This window comes from Gymnodraco acuticeps, unplaced genomic scaffold (assembly GCF_902827175.1).
Source record: "Gymnodraco acuticeps unplaced genomic scaffold, fGymAcu1.1, whole genome shotgun sequence".
NCBI classification, from domain to species: Eukaryota; Metazoa; Chordata; class Actinopteri; order Perciformes; family Bathydraconidae; genus Gymnodraco; species Gymnodraco acuticeps.
Window position 1 is genome coordinate 1671233 of NW_022990939.1, and position 26675 is coordinate 1697907.

The window sequence follows — 26675 nt, forward strand, 5'->3', positions numbered from 1 at the left end:
ACACACACACACACACACACACACACACACACACACACACACACACACACACACACACACACACACACACACACACACACACACACACACACACACACACACACACACACACACACACACACACACACACACACACACACACACACACACACACACACACACACACACACACACACACGAATGCCCACTGGAGTTTGATTGAACAATGTAATTAGCTGTAATTAGCACTCATTACAATTGTTAAAGATCCCCCCTGTCGTGTCAGGCTGCAGGTGTGTGTCTGACAAAGTCAAACACACACACACCCACACACACATAAACATACAGACACAACCTCGGCAAGACAATGATTGCAACAGCTGTGGCCTCTGTACGTTTGTATTTAATAAATGTTGACAGGGGTTCTGCTTCTGCACCGAATCACAAATGTCTTTGAAAACCGGGGCTATAAATGGTCAATATGACACCTGTTTTATACATCCATCCATCCATTATCTGTAACTGCTTATACAGGGTGGAACAGTGCTTGAGCTGAGTCTAGCTGATCTGTTGCTATCGTGGGCCTATCTTTTTTGAAGGCCTACCTGGAAAGTAAGTATCTGAAGGGCTCCCTTGACAAAAAGTCAACCTTTTTCCTTTGGTTTTGGGAATTTTGTAAAACATAAGATCTGTTAAGCAGCAATCTCCACATAGAAACAACACTTTTCTAATAGCTGAAGCGTAAATGCAATCGACAAACTGCATGCGTCAACTCCGCTAAGCCAAAGTCGGCTAATGTTCAGTGTGATGATGTTAAGTAGCCTCGTTGAGCCATTTGTTAGCAACCGCTGTTTTAAAGACCCATACAAGTTTCACACGTTCACCAGTTGGGTGCATACTGGCATATTTTATGTCGTAAAACAAATCGTGTAAATATCGTAGGCTTGTATACATCAACCAAAAAACTAATTCAGAAGAACTTTGAACTTGAGATGAAGGAGCTAAGTGCTAAGATGATAATTGACTTCCGGGTTTAGGACTCATTCCTGTAACACTCTATTACCAAATGACTACAAGAGCGTGTACATGTGTGCGTGTGCGTGTGCGTGTGCGTGTGTGTGTGTGTGTGTGTGTGTTTCCATCAATGGGGCTTAAGGGCGGAAAACATCGTTTTGCACTTTGGAGGGGCCCATGGTGCACATAAAAGCATGTGCACGTACATGGACGGACAGGTCTCTCTCTTTCTTTCTTTCTTTCTTTCTTTCTTTCTTTCTTTCTTTCTTTCTTTCACAGTGAGTGAGAACCTTCCGCTGCGATCACCATGGCGATTGCTGCTCAAGTGCATGAAGGGATGTGGGGAAATTGCATAACATTGTATTTGTGTTCATACTAAGTACAACATAAAATCACGTATGTGGTGCGTCACACTACATCGGGATTTTATAAACATTTGCCAGGATGTTTACTAGATTAGTAAGTGTTTTTAAATACGATATATAAGCTCACAAACACACATACACAGTACACACACATGCATACACAGGTTGCCAGCGTTCAGTGAAGGTATGCCAGCTTGGCTGTTATTTCCCCTGACACCAGCCTTTTAAGATCTCAAGGCTCATGAACGCTTCAAATGAAAAAGCAAATTGGATAAAAAAAGACGCAATAAAGAAGCCACTATGGGTTATAAAAGAGCAGCCTCATGGATAGAAGTAGATAATGATGCATCCTAATTAGTGCTCCAAAGGAAGCAGACTATACTGTTGATATCCATCAAGGTATTTGAATAGTAACTGTAACTAATACTTTTTTCTTTTACAGGGTATACAGTATGCAGGAATCCTGAAGTCAAATGTAATACCTTTTAAGACCCTTTCCATACATTTTAAGACCTCATCGCCACTTTGAGTTTTAACCGGTTACCTTGGCGACACACTTTACCTCACATTGACTATATACAGTATTGATTGTCCTTCCTCCTTATCTTCCAACCATTTGGACGCAAACTTGCATTTCCCCATAACGATGTTGTTTAACAACCGGCGTAAACGGACCTTCGCGCGCTATCAAGCAGTGAGCGTGCGATGTCCTGTTCAGATGACGTCAAACCCAACGGGATGCCATAAATAAACTACACAGAATCACACCACACACCTACGCAATGATTACATTCAGGCAGACTGTAGAATACAACCTCTTTGGACACTTTATATACTTATTGGAAACAAGCTACAAAATGTAACACCTTGGAAAATGCCGTTTAATACTTTTTAATAGCCTTAATTTTCACTAAATTGATTGATCAACTTTCAATACTTTTTAAGACCCCGCGGACACCCTGTTGTACTTTTTATAAATCAAAGACAAAGGCTGCGGGCTCATTTAGGCGAGCATGTTCTGCCTTCTCTTTTTCTTCAACTTTAAATAACTTCATGTACCGAGAACTATTTGTATCAAACAGAAGAAACACATGCCCACACCCACACACAGATGCAGTGATCTTTATGTGTTACATGCAGGCTGGCTAACAAGTCTGATCACCATCGCTTTAATGAGCCTGAAGTGTTTGAATGTGTATCAATACCCGAGTGTGTTTTTGTGTGCATGAGTGTGTTCATTAAAAAACTAGAAGAATATACTTTTCCTTAGCTTATTGCTTGAGTAACTCCAATTAACAAACAGCAGATATTCTTCCATTCAAAGGAAATCAACACTTATATCTCTGCTATAGAGCAAATTGTTTGGGGATAAAGTCACTTTCACGCTGGTTGTAAGAAGTCCCTGTTATTGATTTACTCTATAGAGAGCTAGGTGGATTTACAGTAACACAAACTGTCACTCAACAAACTTCTAAGAGAATGAATGCAAACTGATTTAAAGTACTTCATACTTCACCAGAAGGATTAACTAATCGGGGGAAATACATCAGCTCTGAAATATTGGCAAACTCCCAGCTACTGTTTGGGCACAAATACTCACCCAAGAGGTTTTTCCGAGCGACTGCCCAGTGATCCAACCACTTCTCCCAGAGTGCAGTAGGCCTGGCCCAGAAAATCCTGCAGAGTAAGAGAAAGAAAGTAGGGTTTAAAAAAAAGAAAGTGTTTTTGTTATTCATACAAGGCTAGGTCAGATCTGCTAAGGCTGGTCGGATCTCCAAGATCAGTTTAATCAAGGCAATTTGTGTACCTATCAATATCAGCTATATAGAGCTATAATATGCTGATCTGACACTTGGTTTCACACGTATTTGTTTACACATTTAATCACAGCAATGCTATAAACTCTCGTAAACTCGCCCGTGTTCATCTCTCCTCCATTCCAAGTAAGTAGCTATGTGTAGAAAGGGCTGAGGAATGAAAAACAGCAAAACATCGAATGAGCCTGTTTAATTTATGGCACTTGTACCTCATTAATGTGCAATCGTTTAATTTCAGCTCAGTGTTAGTTTTTGTTTTCTGGCGTCTATGGTATTCCATTGTCAAGCATGTGCATTGGATTGATTTTTGTAACCTCTGCAGCTGTAGATCAAGGGCTAAATACTTGTGATTGAACATCCCTACACAGGACATGACATAAATAAATAAACACATTTAATTCTATTTATAAAAGACACAGCCATAAACTCATAAAAAAATACCCTTATCGCTGGTCTCTACAGTGCAACCACAGAGCCATTTCAAATAGCTCCATGTTCCCCCACTGACGGATAATACTGCCAAATAGATCGAGTCTTCCTCCCACCAGCCTTCACACCTGCGCCCTATCCGCTGCGTTCCTGGAAAATTAAACTGCCATCACATACTGAATTTATTCCGCTGATGCTGACTGAAAGGAGGAGACACAAAGAAGAGATCACTCCTCGAAAACTTAATTTATTCGCATGAAGAATTGGCAACCATCGCAATCTGCTTGCTCAGTGAGAATTCAAAATGAAAGTATAAAACAGAGCTACTGTATACACACACACACACACACACACACACACACACACACACACACACACACACACACACACACACACACACACACACACACACACACACACACACACACACACACACACACACACACACACACACACACACACACACACACACACACACACACACACACACACACACACACACACACACACACACACACACACACACACTCACACACACACACACACACACACACACACACACACACACACACACACACACACACACACACACACACACACACACACACACACACACACACACACAATCCCTCTAAAAGCTATTAAACTATTAAAGAAACATGCTGTTGCTAGCCAAATTTCACCAAGGGGCACAGTGCTGAGGCTGTTTGTCATTATTGGACAGCATGTCTAATATGTGACAGAATGGCTCCAGGCAGCGCTAACATAATGGATTACTCGCTCCATTGATTAGCCTCTTCTGTTATTATGTAGCTATATCTATCCATCTACCAAGCTTACTGTCAACCTGTTTATCTCAATGTGACACGTCATAAACACATTTGTTTTCAAAACTGGACTCTCAAAGGTCACCTATTATGCAAAATCGACTTTTTCATGTCTTTTATACATCAACATGTGTAAAGAGATTCTGAAAACCTGTCTGAAAATGAGCTGATCAGATAGTGGGCACTATGATGTCATAATGATTTTTTGGCTTGTGTAACCATTAGCCAATAACCAACCAAGGTAACCCCCCCCCCCCCCTTATCACCTGAATCTCCTCCTAGAGCACCATTGTGTTCTTTTTAACCAAATATCTCTCAGAGGGGCGTGGGGAGTGGTCCTTATTTTCATCTAAAGTAACAGACAGAGAATCATCACTTTTGAAACAGTATTTTTCTCATACTGCCTGTGCTGCAGACCCTCTTTTCAGCCTCTGTCTGAAACCAGAGCCCAGTCTGCTCTGATTGGTTAGCTGGCCGGCTCTGTTGTGATTGGTCAACCTCTTAGAGATGTCCAAACCCATAGACTATAAAATCTGTTGGAACGCTAGCCAATAAAAGCGCGAGTGTTTCGTAGTGATGCCTTTATACTGCAGAGGTAAACAAAGGAGTCCAATCAAGGCGTTTCAGGAGGAAAGGGAATATACTGAAGCTTGATGCTTTTCATCCATGTTCAGTAGCCATTAACAACAACGATGGAAACACTTGCAAACCCTTTATAAAAAGGTGACTTATTCAAAGCTGTTATCAGAGTATTTACAGATTTTTTGATTTGCATTTTCAAATTAATCAAAAAAGATCAGCCTTACTTCTTAACCATCTGCATACAGATATATAAATGAGTGTGACCTCATCAACAGGACATGTTTCTCTCTCCCCCACTATGGACCTGTCCCTCTATATTCCACACTCGTTCTCACTCTGTTCCCAGGTGTGCCTGCAGCCAACAGCTCCCATGTTAAAACACCATCTAATGGATTGGCACTACAAGATTTTTTGCAGGATACAATTTTGAAAACAAGACCAAGATGTACCCTAAGCTAGCTAAGTGTGTTTGATTTTTTTAAATTACTACTGTATTCAGTGTGATGCCGCATAATGATACAGGACAGCAGTTTGCTGTAATAGAGGATAATGGCTAAATAAAATGTGTATCCTGCATGTCGTACTCCATCCCTTCTGAGCGGTACATGGTACTTTAATAGAAAGTGCAGAAACATAACCTTGTCCTGTGCCTCTACACAGGTCCTCAAATACACCTATTATATTAACACCTGGTCATGAAATTGCGATAAAAAAAAGAAAATACTTTTCCCAATTTCACAGGAACATGGTATCATAGAAATGAAATGACTCAATAGGAAAACACGGGAGAAGGGATTGCTCACCAGAAGGCACTCTATCATTTTTTGTTACATTCAAGTTAAATAAAAACAAATACAAAATATTATTTAGAGGCGGATTGTATGCTTCACAAGATTGTTCACTTATTCAGTTCAAAAGCGGCTGTATTATGGTTCTTAGGGTTTTCCTTTCCTGTTGTGTGTTATATATTGGACTCCTTTTTTTACTTCTGTAACATAGTGACATCATTACGTAACACTCGCGCTTCCAATGGCTAGTGCTCCAACATATTGTACATGATAGGCAAAGGGGCGGGATATCTCTAAGTGGTTCACCAAGCACAACAGAGCCGGCCAGATAACCAATCAGAGCAGACTAAGCTCTGGTTTCAGATCGAGCGTGAAAATAGGTGCAGCAGAACAAAATAAAGGACTCTTTGAACATTAAAGCATGTAAACATGTCACAGAAGGGGCCCAAATACAATTATGAAACCTGAAAATGAGCATAAAAGGGCTACTTTATAGACAGATTTGGAAAGACCGAACTAGTAGTCATTTATCTAGATCACATGAACATTACCATCGTAGCAATATTATTGCCCTATAGGACACAATAAAGTATGTTCTATTTTTACCAATTCTGTTATTCTGTAAACTATAAAGAAAACACAAGCACAAGCGCCAGTCTTCTATGTGTTCATCTTTAACAGCTCTACTAATATTTTCGGATTGCTCAAATATATAATTCTCATCTTCTCGAGTCATACATTTCCTATCCGCTACTGTTTCTTCCAATAATCACTGTCTCTTTTGCTTGTGACACAGAGAAAATCATGTGACTTTGTTGTATGATATGTGAGCGGACTGGTTGGGTCGGACGCTGAGAGGAAACACAGTTGCAGTGAGTCACATCAGGGCAGAAGGTGACTCACTGTCTGTGCTCTGCTGACAGGTCAGTGAAACTTCAAATGAGCTTTCCACAGACACAAACATATTGTATACACAGTTTGAGTGTTTTTCTTTCAGGTGGTAGACAAAAGCTGCAGAGTAGAAGGAGGAAGTACTGCACAACTGGCTATTATGGACAATGGAGCTATAAATGTAAATGTCCAGATAACGGTTTGAGTAGAACAGACAGCTGTTGTATAATCTTGTATTGCTTCCTTATCATGTTATTGGTGGTATAACTCTCCTGCATTAGACAGTGACAGTCCTTGTCAGTTTTCACTGTTAGCACCTGCCCAAACATGTTTTAGATATTACGGAAAATCCGACAGATGTGTACACAAGATTATAGACAAACAGACATTCAGGAATCACAACGGTTTAGTGGATGAACGGTGTTAGATTAAAACTTCCCTTTTTGTTGAATGATAGCAGTGCCACCCATCAAAGGAAAAGTTTTAGAAAGTCTGAAGCTAATGTTAGCAGCCAGCTAACAGTAGCAACATTGGGAAGCAGCTAGCCTGAAAAAAATTCACCTGTTTAGTTAATTAATTAACATGTTTTATGGTCAAGTGATCAGAAATAAATGTAAATTATTCCGTAAAAATAGGTATTTTTTATATTAATCCGAAGGTTCGAACTGTTTTATTACTAATTTCCCATGACACAAGTACCAACTGTGCTTTCTCATTCATAGTTACTGATTGAACTACTACTACTGAAAACTCATCTCTTTCGACTCCACTTCGAGCGTTAGAACTATTAACAAAACACTTATATACTAACAAAGGACTGGCTTACCTAAAGCCAGTTGAGTAGCACTTGAAATGTTTGGCTCTATGAAACCTGATGTACTTATATGATTCTGTTTTCTTCAAGGTTGTGTCTTCCTGGTCGAATGTACTTATTGTAAGTCGCTTTGGATAAAAGCGTCAGCTAAATGCAATGTAATGTAATGTAATGTAACTACAATTCCCATGATGCAGTAGGCAGGACACAGGCCTCACTGGCAAGTTATCACATTGTTGTTCCTAATTACCGCTATGCTAATGACTGCTATCAGGGAAATTAGTGTTTATTTCATTTCCAAATTAATTGCAGGCCGTTTAGGGAATGTGCTATTACAGTAGACGATAAGCACACTCATTGTTGTGGCCTCAACAAGTCTAATGGGAGCTAATAACAAGGACGCATACACTCACAGAATACAATCAACAAAAGTGTGGAGGCAAAAATAGACGTAAAACGTACATGTCTTAATGTACGCACAAAAACGGTTTTATTACTCACGTGTTTTGACAGGTTGGCGCTCTTCGAGTCAACATCATACCTTTAGCAAAAAAAAGGAAAAGAGTGAGAATCAGTGCATTAGGAAGTGATGGAGGGTGACAGGAGCTCAGCTGGGAATTTGAGATTACAGAGTAAATCAGTAATAGGGCCAAGCAGCTTGTCAGAGACATCGCACCAGAGGCTCGGGGTATTCCACTTCCCAGCATCACAGCATCTGTTAAACTGACACGAAATTGACTAATTGGCAGTCACACACATAAGTGATAGAAGGACATACAGAGAGAGATATTGTGCCTTTGAGTGTTAGTCACAGGTTGTATTCCTCTATTCCACCTCCAGGTCTCTTACGTGCACTGGCTCCTGCAGTGCAGAGGATACTCCAAAAAAAGTGAAGCACTGAAAAAAGCCATTCACTCAGGTTATTTCACCCACCACTAAAAATGGATTGCCACTTGCAGGAGAACATTTGGAGGAGAAACAAACGGCAGTTTGGATCGTTCATCGTGTGTTGTTGTCATTATTCTAAATGAATCTGATTCCAAAGCATGACTAAGCATTCATAATGATTTAACAATCACATGATAACTTATCGTGAGTGTCTGTGACTTTTTCCACATTCAGAGTGTTTCTCTCGTCATCCACCCTCTGGGAAATGATTCATTATCAAAAAATATGTCCACACTGAGCGACATACAGACAAATCCCCTACTTTTGTTTACTCTGCTTCTCTGCAGTTGTATACAGATGACTGGAAATTAAAAGACAAACAGAACTAATAACTAGAAAAAATGTGAACCTCATTTAACTCATTTGTGGCTCTGCTTCTCATTTGATCTCCTTGTGACGACACAAGATGAGTGTAAAGCCTAAAGCTAGTAGCCTTGTGAGTCTGTACATAAACACAGCTAATGCTAATGCCAGTTAGCTCATGCTAATTTGCGCATGATGACAATGTTGGCAAGTAGACGTTTAAGCACCTTATTTTGCTGTGGTAGCAGGTCAATACTTTGCTCATTTGCACACAAATTAGAAATGCCATAAGTATTAGCCTTGGATTCATCTTCTGGGGAACATAAATGTTCCTAGCAATCCATCTAATAATTGTTGAGATATTGTGGGGAAAAAATCTACTTCACTTTGACACTAGAGGAAAACAAAAGTAGATATATTGATTTTGTTATTCAAAAATCAATACATGCAACCTGCTAGTGGTATAAAGAATTAAGGTGAGGTCCATTACAACAAGTGCAGTTAGTCATTCATATTCAGAGCATACACTGTAGTACTTCATAACACTTTCACAAAGGTCCCATCTTCATGGCCCTTGGGGGAAGCATTTTTTCTTCTGCCATCATCTCAGGTCAGGCCGCTAGTTAGCAAGCGAGGTCCGCGCACACGCAACGCAACAAAACAACAACAAAAAGTCTCCTTTAATGCTCAGTTACATTCAGAAAACCACTCAAAAACAGAGAGCAGAGACACATGCATTCATCCTGTACATTTATCAAGCTAGCCTAACAAATGAGAAGGCATAAAACATTTTTTAAATCACACAAAGATGTTCCTACACATCCTGAGCATAAAAATACGCATCACTAGGAAAATAAAACATTTGTATATGAGGATTTTCACATAACTGCTCTGGAAAACATGCTTGAGCTTTGTGTTAATGTAAAATTTGACACATAAAAACACATTCAAGCTCAACTCCTTACAGTTCTAGCCTCTGTGCTATTTGCAGCAAGTGAATCAGAGAAAGGATAAAAGCAGCTATACAAAGAAACTTCAGGAAGAAAAAGTAACTAAAGTCTCCATTTATGTATGTAATGTATACTGGGTTGTACAATGTCGTATACAAGTGGAGCAGGCAGCGAAGATATGAAAGGTTACAGGCTTCTCTTTTCCCTGAAGGAAATCTGTCTGCTCCTATATCGCACCCGCCATCCCCTGGAACCCTGGTTGTTATGGTTACCATGGCTAAACTGCACACAGGGTTGTCACCATGGCCACACACAATATGTGGGAATGCACACACAAGACATCAGATTTGCTTTCGTCTCGGAGCGGGTCTTCCCACGTGGCCCGGTGACAGAACGAGTATGAGATGTGACAGAGACACCAGCTGGGACTCTGAAACAGCAGCGCACACACAAAGACACAGCATACAGCTAGCTACTCACTGACTGGAAACCTAGACAACGTACGTAAAGATGACCACATCTGCTTTTTTCACCCTATTGATACTGTGACAAATGCCTATTTTTTTACAGTATTTTTCAGTGTACGTACTGTATCAGTATTGACGTACAAGAGAGGTGACAAGATATAATATCTGTGTATATCTTTCAGCTTCTATTTCAATTCTTGGCGTCACATTTTGATTCCATAATCAATTCTCAATTAAAAATGGATTCTAGATTCAGTTTGTATGGATGCTAATTTTAGGTTTATTCCCGTTTACGGTGGGCTTAGAAAGGCGGTGTGGAAAGTTTGTGTGAACATTTTGAGTTTTTGTATTTAAACATTTTTAACTTATTGTGATAATGTAAACAAAAGGCACAAAGTACCATTTATTTATGTACAAACAAATCCGATTTAAAATACATTTATTTTTACATTTTCATTGACTTAAAACAAAGTTTAAAAATATATTAAATAAATTAATAATATTAATCAATAATCATTATTGTTCATTAAAAAAAAGTATTCAAACCCACACAAAGGTTATTTATTAGGAAAAAAACATTTAAGAAATAGATTTTTGAAAGTTGTGATTCGATTTTGAATCTTAGAAAAGATAAGAACCATGATTAGATCGACTGATTTTTTCCACATCACTACAAGATACATGCAAGAAGCACCGCCACCTGAGTGGTAACACAGGTGGATCAGTCTGTTATCAAAGTGAGGAGCAGGTAGTTGCGGGCACACCTCTGCTTTATTTTAAACAGCATTATTTAAAAGAAAAACACAATTGAATCTTCAAAGAGAACATATTACGTTTGCAATTAGACCAGGAACAAGGTATTTCAAATAAAGAAATACCTCTACCCAGACAGGATGCAGAATCACTAATTCCCCTTCAGAGGTCCCGGTTGGGTTTACTGACGTTGCTCCCCTGGTTCATAGATTATAACATAATTAGTCTCCCTCTAATAAAATAAAGCCACTGAAATCCCCTCAGTAATTCAATGAGAGCTGTGATCTGAGAGCAAATTAGGAACGAGAATCCCCTCAAAGGCTGAAAGGCAGTCTGGTGGCTTAATTAAGCTAAAGACTAACCCAGCTAGCGGGGAACGTTCTCACAACTTTGGCTAACGTTACCTACAGGTTCTAATAAGGTTTTAAAGAAACGTTTTAATTTGATGTTCAAAGAACCTTTTTAGGATGTTCATTTTTTCAAATAATGTTCCTATAAGGTTTAAGGTTAACTAAGACATAACGTTTTAACTGCAACATTCAGAGGATGTTTTCAGGATGTTATTGAGGCCTGAGATGACAGAAAGTTTTTTTATAAAACGTTCCTTTAATGTGATATGTTAACAAAGGTGGAACGTTTTGCCTGCAACATTCTAAGGATGTGTTTTTTTTTGTGTTGTTGGGTAACACATTAAAGATGTTCTTTATAAAACGTTCCCTCAATGTTACATGATAACAAATGAAGAATATTCTCCAAGAAACATTCTGAAAATGTTTTCAGGATGTTATTCTTTTTTTATAAAACGTTCCTGTTATGGCAAATATTAACACGGTTATGGTCAATGTCAGATTTATTTCTAGAGCGCTTTAAAAAACAAACTTGTTGCATTTGTTTGAAAAGAATGTTTTAAAAAAAAATCTGATGTCACCATATTTTCCTTTTGAAAAAAACAAACAAGCACGTAATTCATGATAAGCTGTAAGCAGATATGTTTGCGGTGGCATGTGTGAGTTCCCAGCTAGAAATGTTTGTTACCATTCGTTGTTCTAGGAATGTTTTCAGCGGGACGTTTTATACTGAACAAAAATATAAACGCAACACTTTTGTTTATGCTCCCATTTTTCATGAGATGAACTCAAAGATCTAAAACATTTTCTATATACACAAAATAACCATTTCTCTCAAATATTGTTCACAAATCTGAAAAAATCTGTGATAGTGAGCACTTCTCCTTTACCGAGATAATACATCCCACCTCACAGGTGTGGCATATCAAGATGCTGATTAGACAGCATGATTATTGCACAGGTGTGCCTTAGGCTGGCCACAATAAAAGGCCACTCTGAAACGTGCATTTTTGCTTTATTGGGGGGGTCTGGGGGGGGTCCGAAAACCAGTCAGTATCTGGTGTGAGGGGTAGGGTTAGGGTTAGGGTAATGTTGTGAATCGAGTGGCCCATGGTGGTGGTGGGGTTATGGTATGGGCAGGCGTTGGAGACGACGAACACAGGCCACTCGATTCACAACATTACCCTAACCCTACCCCTCACACCAGATACTGACTGGTTTTCGGACCCCCCCAATAAAGCAAAAATGCACGTTTCAGAGTGGCCTTTTATTGTGGCCAGCCTAAGACACACCTGTGCAATAATCATGCTGTCTCATCAACATCTTGATATGCCACACCTGTGAGGTGGGCTGGATTATCTCGGCAAAGGAGAAGTGCTCACTATCACAGATTTTTTCAGATTTGTGAACAATAAGATGTGGTTGATAACATTGTTAGAACATTATGCCCTACTGTTCTTAAAACGTTTTCAGCGGGACGTTTTATTTTGGTTCCCAGAATGTTCTTCTGAAAGGTAGGATAACGTTTTCTAAAAACATTCTTAACATTTTTGGTGATAACTTTCTTAAGATGTATGAGCGCATTGCGACAATGAATAGGACTTATAAAAACGAATTTATGCATGTCAATATTCACTCACATGCACTTATAATCACACTAAGGTATGTAGGCCCACAGTATTCATAATATAATTTGTGTAAAATATCCGAAAATAATCACACTTTTTTCTGACTATAAAGGTTGTGTCTCGTATGTAGGTTCTAACTGTTCGATAAGCTATCTGGCCGTGTGTGGTTTGTGAGGGCTGCGTATACAGTAAACAGTGTCCGCTGTTTATGCATATTGGATACAAATCTTTATTGCACCCTTTAGATTTGAGACCGACAGACATACAGTATAGAGGAACGGACCGACTGTCACTGCCCATCCCTGAAACCCCTGTTAGTGTTTGTATGTGTTTGTTTCTACTGTTGCCCCGGCCCTTTCACACCAGCGCTTTTTCAGCTCCGGCTCGGAGCTGGAGCCTGATAAGCGCCGGTTTTTCCTGTTCACACCGCAGCGGCGCCGGCTCTTAGCTCCGGAATCCGGTTCACTTCCAGCTCCAAAAAATTGTCGGTCTAGAGGCAAGAGCTTCGGAGCTAAGAGGTGGCGTCGCTTACGTCTCTCTTACGTCGAGGCGTGCAGGAAACTAAACCCACCTCCCCTGAACATGGGTCGACTGTCATGCCTGCCTACAAGCAGTAGTGCTTATAAACACACTTTATAAAGTCAGGCAACACTAACCAGGCTTCGTGTGATTCTGTTTATTTGTACCTTACTTTGACCATCCGTTCACTGTTATTGATCATTCTGGAGAGAGGCAGACGTGTTGTTTTGTATTATAGCAGCTATCGGATGGAATCAATACATGGGCTGCACAGGTTGTCGTGTCCGACTATCACAAGTAGAATCATAATAAAAATACGCCGGTAAAATAAATGTGCCTGTAGAAAACGGTTTATGCCACAATAGGATAGCAATAGCAAGTAGTCAGTTTAGCTTCGGTTGCTATGCTAACATCACCCATTTTATACCAGAGAAACTTTCATAACAGCGTTGTGATACCAAACAGCGTCAATTCAGACTGACACACATTCACTTAGGCTAAGGGGAACTGGGGATATGTATCAGCTGCTTGTGTGAGTCGGACAGTGAATACTTTAGAGCGGCCGCTGCAGTGTGAGCTAACCGGGAGCTAACGGAGGAGAATAAACTCCCGTGGAAGAGCAGCCAACACTGCTGCAGAAACACATTAATAAACAATGAACCACGGCACTCTGGAGAAAAGTATAAGGTTGGAGAAGTCGTTATTCAATTTATTCTGGCTTCGTGTGATTAAAAGCAACACGATCATCGACCCGACGCAGTTCCCCGTTGTTGTGAGCGCCGTAATGCCGTTGGGGAGCAAATCAGCGATGTAAACGGTGACCTCATGACGCAGCAGCGGCAGCACCAGTCGGGTGCTGGGCGGTGTGAACAGAGCGGGAGCAGAAAAGGGAAACCGGAGCTGAACCAGAAAAGCTCTAGCTCGGAGCTAGAAAGGGAAAAGCGCTGGTGTGGAAGCCGCATGTGTGTCTCTCTCTCTGCCTGCTGGTCTACTCGACACGGCTGGGAGAAATCTCCAATCAACCACACCTGCAACCTGCTCATCAGCCACACTATGAAAGCCTGCAGCCTGCACTCATTCCCTGCCGGATTGTTGCCGTGAACGGTTTGTTGCGTGCCGCTCTAGCTTTTTACCAGCATATTCTTTGACAACTTTGCCTGCTTTTGCCTCACACTAATTTGTATGTCTCTCCCAGGAGGAATCCAAGGCCTTCCACACTCCCAAGACCAGCCAGGCCTCTCTACCCTGGAACAACTGTTTCCCACTGCTGCCATAACCAACCTCCACTCCCAGCTCCCCTTTTCTAATAAACAAATGTTACTTTCACCAACTGATTCCGAGTCTGATTCTGGGTCCCCTCCAGTACATGTGACATCGACAGTGACTTGTACTAGCTGCTGGTCGTATTTATAAAAAAAAGAAAAGACTTCTGATAAATCGGAACGATAAAGCACGTTATCATACTCTAAAATAATAACATTCTATTAAAAAAGTCTAACTTGCAGCTGAAAACGTTTTAAGAATAGTAGGGCATAATGTTCTAACAATGTTATCAAAAACATTTCAAGAAGGTTATTACCAAGCATTTTAAGAATGTTTTTAGAGAACTTTATCCTACCTTTCAGAAGAACGTTCTGGGAACCAAAAGAAAACTTCCTGCTGAAAACATTCTCAGAATGTTTTTAGAACCAAAGGTTTCTAGCTGGGAACTCTCCTACAGATAGCATCTTATGCTGCTATTAGGGGTGTAACGGTTCACAGAAGTCACGGTTCGGTTCGTACCTCGGTTTGGAGGTTACGGTTCGGTATGGGTTCGGTACAACAAGAAAAAGCAAAAAAAGTCCCAAATGCATAATTCCAGGTTTGTTGTTATTTATGTTTGAACAGTAGTGCAAGTTTCAGTTTAAAAATAAGGAACTCTGACATTTTGAATAATTAACTGTATTAAACAGTTAAAAACAAACCACAAACAGTACCACACACTCAGATGGCCATATTATCTATAATGGCTGATGTCAAACAAAAAGGTTTCATCAAGCTGTAAAACTAAAAAGAATGTCTTGAAAATATTACATCATAAATAATATTAGAAAGTGTTTCAAGACCGCATAGTCGTTGAAAAACATATGCCAAAAGCTTCCGTTATTTATTTTGGTCTCATGGCTTTCATGTCTATTGGTTTATCAAAAACAGCGGGGATCAGCTGTTGAACTGCTGTTGTCTTTTGCCAGGCTCCGGTGATTGGCAAATCTGTATGATGCCTTCCGATATGATTTAGCATGTTTGGCGTGTGTTGCCATTAGCATACCGCACCGCTATCGAACAACGCCGACACACCGTCCTTGTCCGATCCACCACTCGCACTCCATCGTTATTGTAGTCCACAGGGAACCCAAAATGTTCCCACACAGCTGATTTAAAAGAAGCAGGTGGGTTCTAGCTCCTGTGTGTTATCTGAAATCGCCATACTAACTTTTCTTCTTCTTGTATTTTGTTCGTTTTGTTAAAATATACCTTTATGTAGTAAGGTAATCACTAGTAGGCTACAGGATGAGGGATTTAACTAGGTGAGTCACAAGTCTTTACTGATGTGCATTTTGAAGGCATCAGCACATTCACAGCAGGTTGTGATTTAGTGCCACATAGTGCTGACACAATGTGTTCCATCTCACTACTGATATTTTGAAACTCAACACAATTAGCTTTTTAAGTAATTAGGGTCTCTGTTACTTAAGTAATGTGGATAATTGCTTTGTGGTAGGCATGCCAATTCCACAGTCTGCCAAATAGCAGCAGTAAATGCAATGTTGGACAAATACCAACATTGCTTTTAAAGCAAGCAACATAGTGAGCATTGCAATGCATCTAACAAATTAGGTTCAGTCTGAGCTGTCAAGGCTGAAGAGAAACATTGGAAAAACCTTTTTTATTTATAAATGTTGGCATGACTATAAATTAGATTTGCTGAAAACCACTTTTCAGATTTGCATTAATTATTTCTTTTATAAGCCTTTATAAGGTGGAATTAGGAGTTTTCAATTTACGTATATAAAGAGTACATTAGAGAAATGTAGGGAACGGAACTGTGTTTGATAAAAAAACACCATATGTTTGCCTACAGTATAAATTAAATGTGAAAGCAAATCGTTTTTTTCTTCTTTGCAGGTGACATCTGGAAACGTTTGTATTTTTAGGAACTAATAATGTAAAATAAATGCTTACTGGAAGAGGCTTCAAACATTGAGTAAACCAAATATGAACTCTTAAACCGACCTTTACAATCCTGGAGACAGGATCAATCCCTGCAAATATTACAACCATATGATGCGCAAACATATACATACTAGGGCTGTATCGTATTTTAATCTCGATTTTGGCTTGCAACGTAATCGAAATAAAACGATTATTTTGCTGCATGCGCATTCGCCCCTCCTTAAAAGCCCTCGCGGCTAGATTGTGAGTGACAATAGTTGTGTGAGTTCAGCGCGAGCGAAGATGGCAAAACAAGAGCAACTCATGAACAAAAAAGGTAAAACGAATTCCGCTGTTTGGAAATACTTTGGGTTTCACCTGTTTGGGGCTCTCTGCTGGAACTGCTACCTCCGCGACCCGACCACGGATAAGCGGGAGAAGATGGATGGATGGACGGACGGACGGACACACACACAAACACACACACATACACACACACACACAAGCATTACTTACAAGTCAAATCGCAGGTTCTGTCGCTCTTCAAAAAAGTAGTCCAAAATGAATTTCCGCACAAAGTCCGGGTTTAGCGTGTTGTCTATCACCTCCGTTCTCCCAAACTAGATAAAGAAAGGAAGATAAAGACATAAGAATACCATATGGATACATTTAAAAATTTACAGTTTTTATAGGCACTTAGTGAGGTTGTAATATCTCCTGAGAAGAACTAATCTCCAGCAGGTTATCTCTCTTCAGGTGACTCATTGGGGCAGAGGTAGATTATCTACACAGCTTTAAAGTAATGAATTCAGAGCAGCTGAAGCATCAAGTCAATGGGGGTCAAGCACATTCCCAGTTTGGCATTTAACTTAGCCTATTAATAATGCATGCAGATGATGGGCTACTCAGAACAATGAATACATGGGAATGATTGAAGCTGCCCCCTGGTTTCCATTGGTGAATATTCATCATTGTGAAAGTGGATGCAGTACAGCCTAATGAGAGTGCACACATGCACACATTGTAGTTACTGGTTGTGGCCACAAGCACAAACAAAGTCTAGTTATTTATCATAATTAGTTGACATTAAATTGTAAAATTGTCTAGAGGTCAAATAATGATATTACTTTATTTGTGTTGCACATTGTGATTGTTTAAATATTTGATCTACAGTTTATACAATAGGATGTAAGCTTTATTACTGTTAACTGACAGGCTTCTTTAGCCATTATTAGCAAGTTAGGTGAGTTAGCATGCTAGCAACCTAACATATGGTGGTTAGCATCATGCCTGCTAAACATGAGAGTTTCATCATTGTCTTATGTGAACTCCTTTTGGACTCAAAGTCAGACATTTTACCTGGAACGCCCCATTTTATCTGTGAACATGTTGTGCTTGTATTTTATCACGTGGTATTGCTAACAATGGCTTACATGGCTAGAACTGGTATTGCTAACTGTTCTGACTTGTTGAACAGGAATGTGGTCAACTTGGGTGTGACTAGGGTTGCCAACCGTCCCGTATTAGCCGGGACGTCCCGTATTTGAGCCAAAAGGGGCGTGTCCCGTACAGGAATTTGTTTGTCCCGGATTCCCGTGTAAAGGGAAAAATAAAACATATTTTTCTGTTTGCGCGCAATGCAGTGTGTCTGGCTGCGTTCCTGTGTGTTTGTGTGCTGTATGCGAAGGGCACTAGGACCGCTCAGTTGACAGGGCAGGCACAATGCTCGCACGTGTGTGTGTGAGATTTTCTCCGGTGGGCCGCAGGCGCGGCATCATTGTTTGTGTGGCATGTCAGCCTGTTCAGTTGTGTGGGAAAATGAGCGCTGCCGGTGGAGGAGGTGATGATGAAAGAGGAGAAGAGAGAGAGGATGTGGTTCTGGGCCCTGGCCCTTCTAAAAAGAAAAGACTTGTGTCTTACAACAAACAGTGGAAGAAAAACACAGTTGGGTAAAGCCCGTGAGTGGAGATCTGTCTCGGGTCTTCTACGTCTGTGTGTGTGTGTGTGTGTGTGTGGGTGTGTGTGTGTGTGTGTGTGTGTGTGTGTGTGTGTGTGTGTGTGTGTGTGTGTGTGTGTGTGTGTGTGTGTGTGTGGTGTGTGTGTGTGTGTGTGTGTGGTGTGTGTGTGTGTGTGTGTGTGTGTGTGTGTGTGGTGTGTGTGTGGTGTGTGTGTGTGTGTGTGAGAGAGAGAGTCAGTCAGCTGATTGATGGGAAATTGCTGGGAAAATGGTTGGTTGAAGGATAACATTAAGTCTAATAATGATGTACCGTGCATGTTCACATCATGTATACTTTGCATTACTTAATACCATTTTTCAAATATTTATTTTTTAACATTTTGGACAAAATAGCCAATTGTACATCGAGGTGCCCAGATGTCCCTATAGTGCCCACCTATCCAATTTGAACATGCTGATGTAAAATGTGATGTAGTAGCCTAATGCAGGTGTAAGACCATTGTGTTTGTATTGTGTTATAGGTATGCATAGTTTTCTATGCATTTTGAGGGTTTTGGGGGGTTTGACCCCTCGAACCCTAGGGGGCTGGCTCCCCCAAAAGAATTAAATAACATAACCCTAAAACCGAAATAAAGTAACAAAAAAAAGTAACTAAATCCGCCAGAAACCCGAAAATCTTCGCGAGCGCGGGGGACACATGCCTGTCCCCCGTTTTTCCATTTCTGGAAGTTGGCAACCCTAGGTGTGACAGTGTTCCCAGCTATGATTACGACTGATGGTAAATGGAACGCAGCATTAGTCAGCTTGCCAGCATGAAGAAATTAGCATTTAACTTAAAGCATCACTGTGCAAAACCACAGATAGCAACTAGCATAGCTGTTGCCTCTTATTGTACCATGGCTAGCTTGATAATCCTAGCCAGAAGTAGATTTAGGAGTAGATAAAGATGCATTTGAGTGTGTTTCCACTGTTTGTTTGTTTTCACCATTGGTCTGTTATAAAATCCAAGTTTATAAGGATAACATGTGGATAAATGTTGGCAATGAAACATAAAATCACTCTCTTTAACACTCACCTCTCTCCACTCCTTGTTGCCCATGCCTTGTGCATAAAGAACACATACTGTGGATACAATTAACACATAAGATAACATTTAGAAACATGATAAAACCCATGCTAATAGCATAGTTTTCCAGCTTTATTATTCTAAAAACCTTCCTTATTATCAATATACTACCTGACAACTGTACGAAAGGATTGTAAATTATAAAATCATATTATTCAAATGGTGGCTAAGCTAACAAAGGACAAATGAATATTACTCTCATATAACACCAAGCTAAAAGTGTTATTGGATCCATCCGAATATGCCTAACAAGCCATAAATGCAGGAATTATGAATAATAAAACTACATCAAAGCACCTAATAGTTTTATTCATGAAGCCCAACATGTTTTCTGTCTTAAGATGGTGAAAGACATCATTTGCGAACATTATCCAATTTCCCCTTAACAGGACAATTTAATAAAAGGAAAATTACTGAGCTCACTCATCATACACTTAATTTCTCGAGGCCTTTGATGTGCCTCTCAGATAAGTGCCAGAAAGGATGTAAAAATGAGAATGTACACACACACAAACACACACGATATTTCGTCTTATTTCTGGGGTCTGATAGATAATATATTTCTGGGAAAAGATACAAATAAAACCAATTATAAAATAGAAAACTTCTTTGCGGTTTTGGATGCTTATGTATTGAAGGGTTTAATGACTCAATCCTGCTTGTACCTGAAAGCAGTGGTTGCGTTACAATTTCTTGTTGTCTGTCAAATTTGATCACTGCTCTCATTTTAAATGTATTTTTACCAGCAAGTGACAGATCCAGGGTATCTCTATGTTTCTCATACATCCTTTTATTTCCTCTTTTCTTTCCCTCCTTGCTCTTTCTTGCTGTCAGTCTGGTTCATATCAGGAGTCCGAAGACACCATGCTCAGCATAATCGTGATCACCACTCAGCAAGCCCTCCTCCTCCTCCACTCATCCTCATCATGTTACCGTAATTCTCGTCATCGTGTTTATCTCTGCCATCATTATCATGGAGTCGTTTATTTATCATGCTTTTTATGAATATGCTGACATACTATGTATTGCAAAAACAGTGTGTGTATTAGTGGGTCCAGTGATCTACTTTATACTTCAACCAATATTGTACTTTTAGCTCCACTACATTTGTCGGACAGCTTTAGTTACTTTGCAGATTCAGATTTTAAGCCAATATAAAAAGTAAATCAACTTATAAATGAAAACTGACATTTATTAGAGGGTAAAATATCCAGCAGCAGTACATAAAGTAATACAAAATAGCTCTACATGTACCAACTGTGATGAAAATATTAATGTATCAATAATCATAATCTAGTCATTTTGATGCCATACCTTTTTACATTTACTTCAGTAAGATTTTGAATGTACGACTTTCACTTATAATAGAGTACTTTTTAAAATGTTGTACTGCTACAAATGAAAAGTATAAATAAAAGTAGGAGCCATTGATATCTGTTCATACATCCTAAGACACACCCACACACACATGAAGCTAATTAACTATATGATAAGTTCTCAAATAATTTTTTTAGATGCCAAATAAGTAAAGTAATTTATCAAACAAGGGGGTTATTGATCTTCCCTAACCATAACCCGATCTTCTCATCTGAGTCTATAAAAGGAAGCGCAAAAGCTATTTTCAAAAAGGTTGATCTCCTCCTTTAACTAACAGCCTTGTTACTAATATAATTATTATAATGATTTTAACTGCTGGATAAAGAGGAGAATTAACACAATTTTTTGTAAATCCATAGGTCGAAGCCTCTTAATTGGCTCATGCATTAGTCACACTTCTCCAGCAGAACTTACGCATTTAGTGAGAAAAAAACACTTAAGGAGTGACTCATGACTACATACTGCTACACAAATGACCTTCGACTGGTCCTTTTTTAATTCGTCCTGCCATTTAATCCCATTATTTTTTTACTTGTGCACGTCTGTTCTTTTTACATTCATTTCCAATTGTACCCCTTGCATATCTAATCATATCCTTAACTTCTTGTTGAGCAATTTTTGAAATGATAAAGAGGCAATCATGCAGAGACACACAAACTTGTTCACCATGGGTTTATAAGACATACAGATATGTGGTGGATCTTACTTGGGTCTGATTTGGAGAAGGTGTCCCTATCCAGCAGGTTTCTATGGAGACACAGAAGGGAAAGTGGTCAGAAACACAGCTTCGTTGTCATCCAAATTTGGCAGCGAACGCATTTTAACACGCAGACTATTCATGGACTCTTGAATATGATTCAGCACGTTAGCATCACACTCTGTTTACAGTATCCCACTGAAACTCTTATCCGAGGTGGTAGAATACAAAGAACAAATATTAATAGTACTATGTATAACAGCCAGATTATCTTAACAAGATTTTAAAAAGCATAAGACTATTTATAGCTCATGAAAATAACATATGAACAATAAACTGATGCTACTAGCAGGTGTTACCTTGCCTTAAAAAGGTCTAAAAGCTAAATCAACCTGCTCCCATAAAATGTGTATTCATTCACATCTGAAAATAGTCCCAAATTGAAATCCTTCCTTATCACATAGACAGCAACAGCCCTGCGCAAAAAGCTTTCACCTACATCCACTACAAATCTTCAGGACATGCATGAAGTGCATTCAACTAACCAGACTTTATTTATCGGTATTCAGATTTGAAGGCTCCCCATTTCATGCTTGAGAAACATAACGTCTAAGATCATAGAGTGATATATTGTTCAGCTCTCTGTCTAGGCAAACCATTGAGATTCAGCTAAGATGAACATTAATAAAACCGAAGAATTTATGTTCGCCCTCAGAAAAACGAAGGAGAACTAGAGGGAACCAAATGGCTTGATACGAAAGTGGCATAAGACCTTGTCATTAATCCTGATTTGTGAATAATGAGATGAATGATGGTGGTGATGATGGCACCTAATGATCTAGAGAGGAGAGAAGAGAGGAGAGGAGAGTGTTGAGATCTCCATATGAAGTGAATACTTAAAACGAAAGTTAATTATAAATCATATATGAAGTGAATACTTAAAACGAAAGTTAATTATAAATCATATATGATCAATCATATTCTTGTATGAACCCATAATGAGAATGCTTCTTGATGGTTTTTGAATATGTATGTATGCTTACAATTGTAGTTGTTGCTGTTTGATAACTTTGCGTTTTAAAAAGAGGGTGTTTGTATGTTGAATACTTAAAACGAAAGTTAGTTATAATCAAATATAATCAATTATATTCTTGTATAACCCACAATGAAAATACTTCATATTTTAGGTTTTTCTATATTTACAGCATAAACAAAACACCAGTGGTTTGTTAAGTTGAGTGTAAGACCTATAAATGATTTATGCCTTACTCTCTGATAAGAGAGTAGGCAGTTTTTTCCCTCTCCTCTCACAAGGGTGCACAAGGAGGGGGGCTCCTGACTTAAGGAGAAACACATTGAGGCCTCAAAAAGGTGATTATGTCATAGCCATAGAAAATGTCTAGTCATGTTTTTTTTTTTTTTTACACAAACATGGGAAGGTGTGTCTTAGGCCATAGCCAATAGAAGATGTTGGTTGGGAATAGAGGAGGTGTTTTTTGGGGTTTCGATCCGGTTTTTTGAGCATAAAGAGACTGGTTTTTTGAGAGAGCGCGAGAGAGAGGGCGAAACCCCTGGTATACTCTCTCCCGGTAGGCTCTGGCCCTCAGGGCTGGGTAAATGGCTCTCGGTAAGGTTATCCTGGAAGGCGTTATTAGGACGTACGGGAATCTTAGACCTAATAGCTTTATTTAGATCTATCCTGGAAGGCGTTAATAGGACGTACGGGAATCTTAGACCTAATAGCTTTATTTAGATCTATCCTGGAAGGCGTTATTAGGATGTACAGGAATCTTATAACCAATGGCTTTATTTAGATCTTGGATAGATGAGAAATATGAATTAAGGTTTTAGATAAAAATATAACCCCAGCATGATATGTTGCGTATGATTATAATGTGTTAAAAGGTAAAAACCCTGTATTAGTTTTGGACCTATTTTTCTTCAAATAAACTGATCTCACCTGTTGAATTGGGACAACTAAAAGAAAATCTGTGCTCTCCTCTCCTGCTTCAAAGGTAAGACTGCACTCTGCCACACACACTTAGGTAGGAACACACTCCATTTACTGATATCAAAATCCTTCGGGATCCCTTAAACAGATTAAAAAAGAGTTGTCTGAATAGAAACAGCAGTTAATTGAACCTGGTTCTTCGGGGAAGTTAATAGAGGTGAGATCTTGCTGACGTTGGTGGATCTGAGCCAAGCAGTAAACTTACATAGACTCAATAACTTCGGTCAGGTCAATTAGTAGGTCAGAGTAATTTACCGGAATAAATTATCAGGACCTCGCCGACTCTAAACAAGAGATTGGGATCACTAACGTGTCAATGAGGTTAAATCACTCTAGCGTGTTAAGGGCCTCTATAAGAATTAAGAGTTGCTCTCCAATCTACTTCCTTTCATCTATTTCAAGTGCCCTGCTGTATCCTGCTGGTGGAAGGGATATGACAATGTGGGTAATGATTCCTGTCATGCTATCAATTCAAGGGAAAGGCTGTGACACAGAGAGAAGTGTTCCTTCTTCAGCTCACTTATTTCTCTTGTGTGAACTTATGAACACTTCCAATGGCATTTTCCTCTCTGAATGTTTGTTTTCTATTTTATTTCTATTCTTGTTTATTTGTTTTATTGTAAAATGTCTTGTCTTTTATGCTGCTTCAACAAAAACAATTTCCCAAATTGGGATCAATAAAGTACCATCTTATATTGTTCTCAAAACAAAAGCCCATCAGTCTCTCCTGTTTGTTGGCGACTTCTATGCGGAAAAACCCCAACTCTTGTAATCTGCCACATCACTAATTTCAAATTTTGCGATCTGCACAATGATTTCCCGCCACATTTGCAAGACTTTCAAGAAACTTCAAGTGTTTGGCTAAGGTTTACAGTTTCTGGTCATTTACTCCCACAATTCAAAGACAAAGACAAAGACAAAGACAAAGACAAAGACAAAGACAAAGACAAAGACAAAGACAAAGACCACACACACACACACACACACACACACACACACACACACACACACACACACACACACACACACACACACACACACACACACACACACACACACACACACACACACACACACACACACACACACACACACACACACACACACACACACACACACACACACACACACACACACACACACACACACACACACACACACACACACACACACAACACACACACACACACACACACACACACACACACACACACACACACACACACACACACACACACACACACACACACACACACACACACACACACACACACACACACACACACACACACACACACACACACACACACACACACACACACACACACACACACACACACACACACACACACACACACACACACACACACACACACACACACACACACACACACACACACACACACACACACACACACACACACACACACACACACACACACACACACACACACACACACACACACACACACACACACACACACACACACACACACACACACTAGAGAATCTGTTGCCTAATAAGAAAAGATAAGGCCTATTTCTTGATCTACACTTACACTGCCATCGTCTTTCATTTGACATGGACATGGAAAGATGAATGCACACTTAAATGTTCGAAAAATAAAAGCTATAATGCAATACTGTGACACTATTCGGGTGGTGTCATTTCCCACTCTGCACCCCCACAGACACTTAGTCTGTGTGGTACTCTTAGGAACACGTGAAAATACACTTTCTCCCATCGAGAGCAGATTTGAAGCAACACACTCTCTGACTGGCTGCTGCTCAGAGCACATCACACATGGTGAAACTCCAAATGGGCTCCCCCTGTGCATGTGTGTTTGAGTGAATATGTCATTTGTGTGTGTGTGTAAGACACATTTTCAGGATTTCCACTTCAGCGGATAATTTGAACGAGTCATGGCTCTTTTCCTCTCGCTCCTTTCCTCTTTTCATCCAGAGGCAGACCATTCGAGGCACAGGAATAAAGCTACTACACTAAAATAGTGTGTTAGTATATTTAGCAGTTTCCAAAAAATTATATTTTCTCATACGAGTATTATGGAAATTTGATTTAATGCCTTTAAATAAATATAACACAGCCTCATTGAGGCTTTCATATGTTTCAATCCATCTCAATCTTCCCTGTAAGAAAAACAACCTACTGCTGCACCTAACTTTTTCTGGTTATGCTGTGATGAATTACTTTAAAAAATATTTAAAAAGGCAGCCTATGACAATCTGATTTTTCTGCAAAAGTACACATCACATGGTAGTACCCTTTTCCAAGTAGTCACCTATACAGCTCTTAAGCGATTAAGTGAAAACATGTACAAAGCACCCCCATTATGTGATTAGGATGTTAGAGATTTCAATGGCATACCATTTCTGAGAATAGCATATCAATGTCTTCTGATTTTTATAAGAATTCTTCCACATTTCCTGGGAATTCTTGAATGGGTTTCATCTACAGAGAAATTGCAGATTTATTGCACAATAAATTAGGTATGCATACATGCAGTAGGTAGGTCACTATGGACAGTGCTTGAATTGGAATGAAAAAGGTGCCAGTACTCTAAAATCAGCAACTTTTTCAAGTCAATTTTATATATACAGCCCACAAACAAGAATTTGGCTACTATAATGCTGGTGGGTTTGTCTCTTTACTACTGTATATTTTAGAAAGGTTTACTGTACTTAACATTTTTTATGATAGGCAGCGGATATGGCTAAAGCTCAGTAAGGTCAATATTAACTGAAAATATAGCAATCAAAGTCTAGATCTTCTGCTGAAGACACATGAAGCAGAAACCTTTCAGGTGAGAGCCCCTCTGGTGGTGTTCAACATTAATGACAAGGAAACAAAGCTCTGGTCAGAAGCATTTTTTATA

The 26675-nt window shown here is 39.5% G+C and overlaps 1 protein-coding gene across 1 annotated transcript in view; it reads right to left on the minus strand.

Annotated features, from left to right (window-relative positions):
* LOC117558269 (copine-8) overlaps positions 1-26675 on the minus strand; it is a 102874-nt gene that overhangs the window by 44968 nt on the left and 31231 nt on the right. The window contains exons 2-6 of the mRNA XM_034234323.1: positions 21780-21820; positions 19646-19692; positions 17130-17233; positions 8008-8047; positions 2959-3035 (exon numbers count right to left, since the gene is read on the minus strand). Of these exons, the coding sequence (XP_034090214.1) occupies positions 2959-3035; positions 8008-8047; positions 17130-17233; positions 19646-19692; positions 21780-21820 (309 nt within the window). The remainder of the gene's footprint in view (positions 1-2958; positions 3036-8007; positions 8048-17129; positions 17234-19645; positions 19693-21779; positions 21821-26675) is intronic.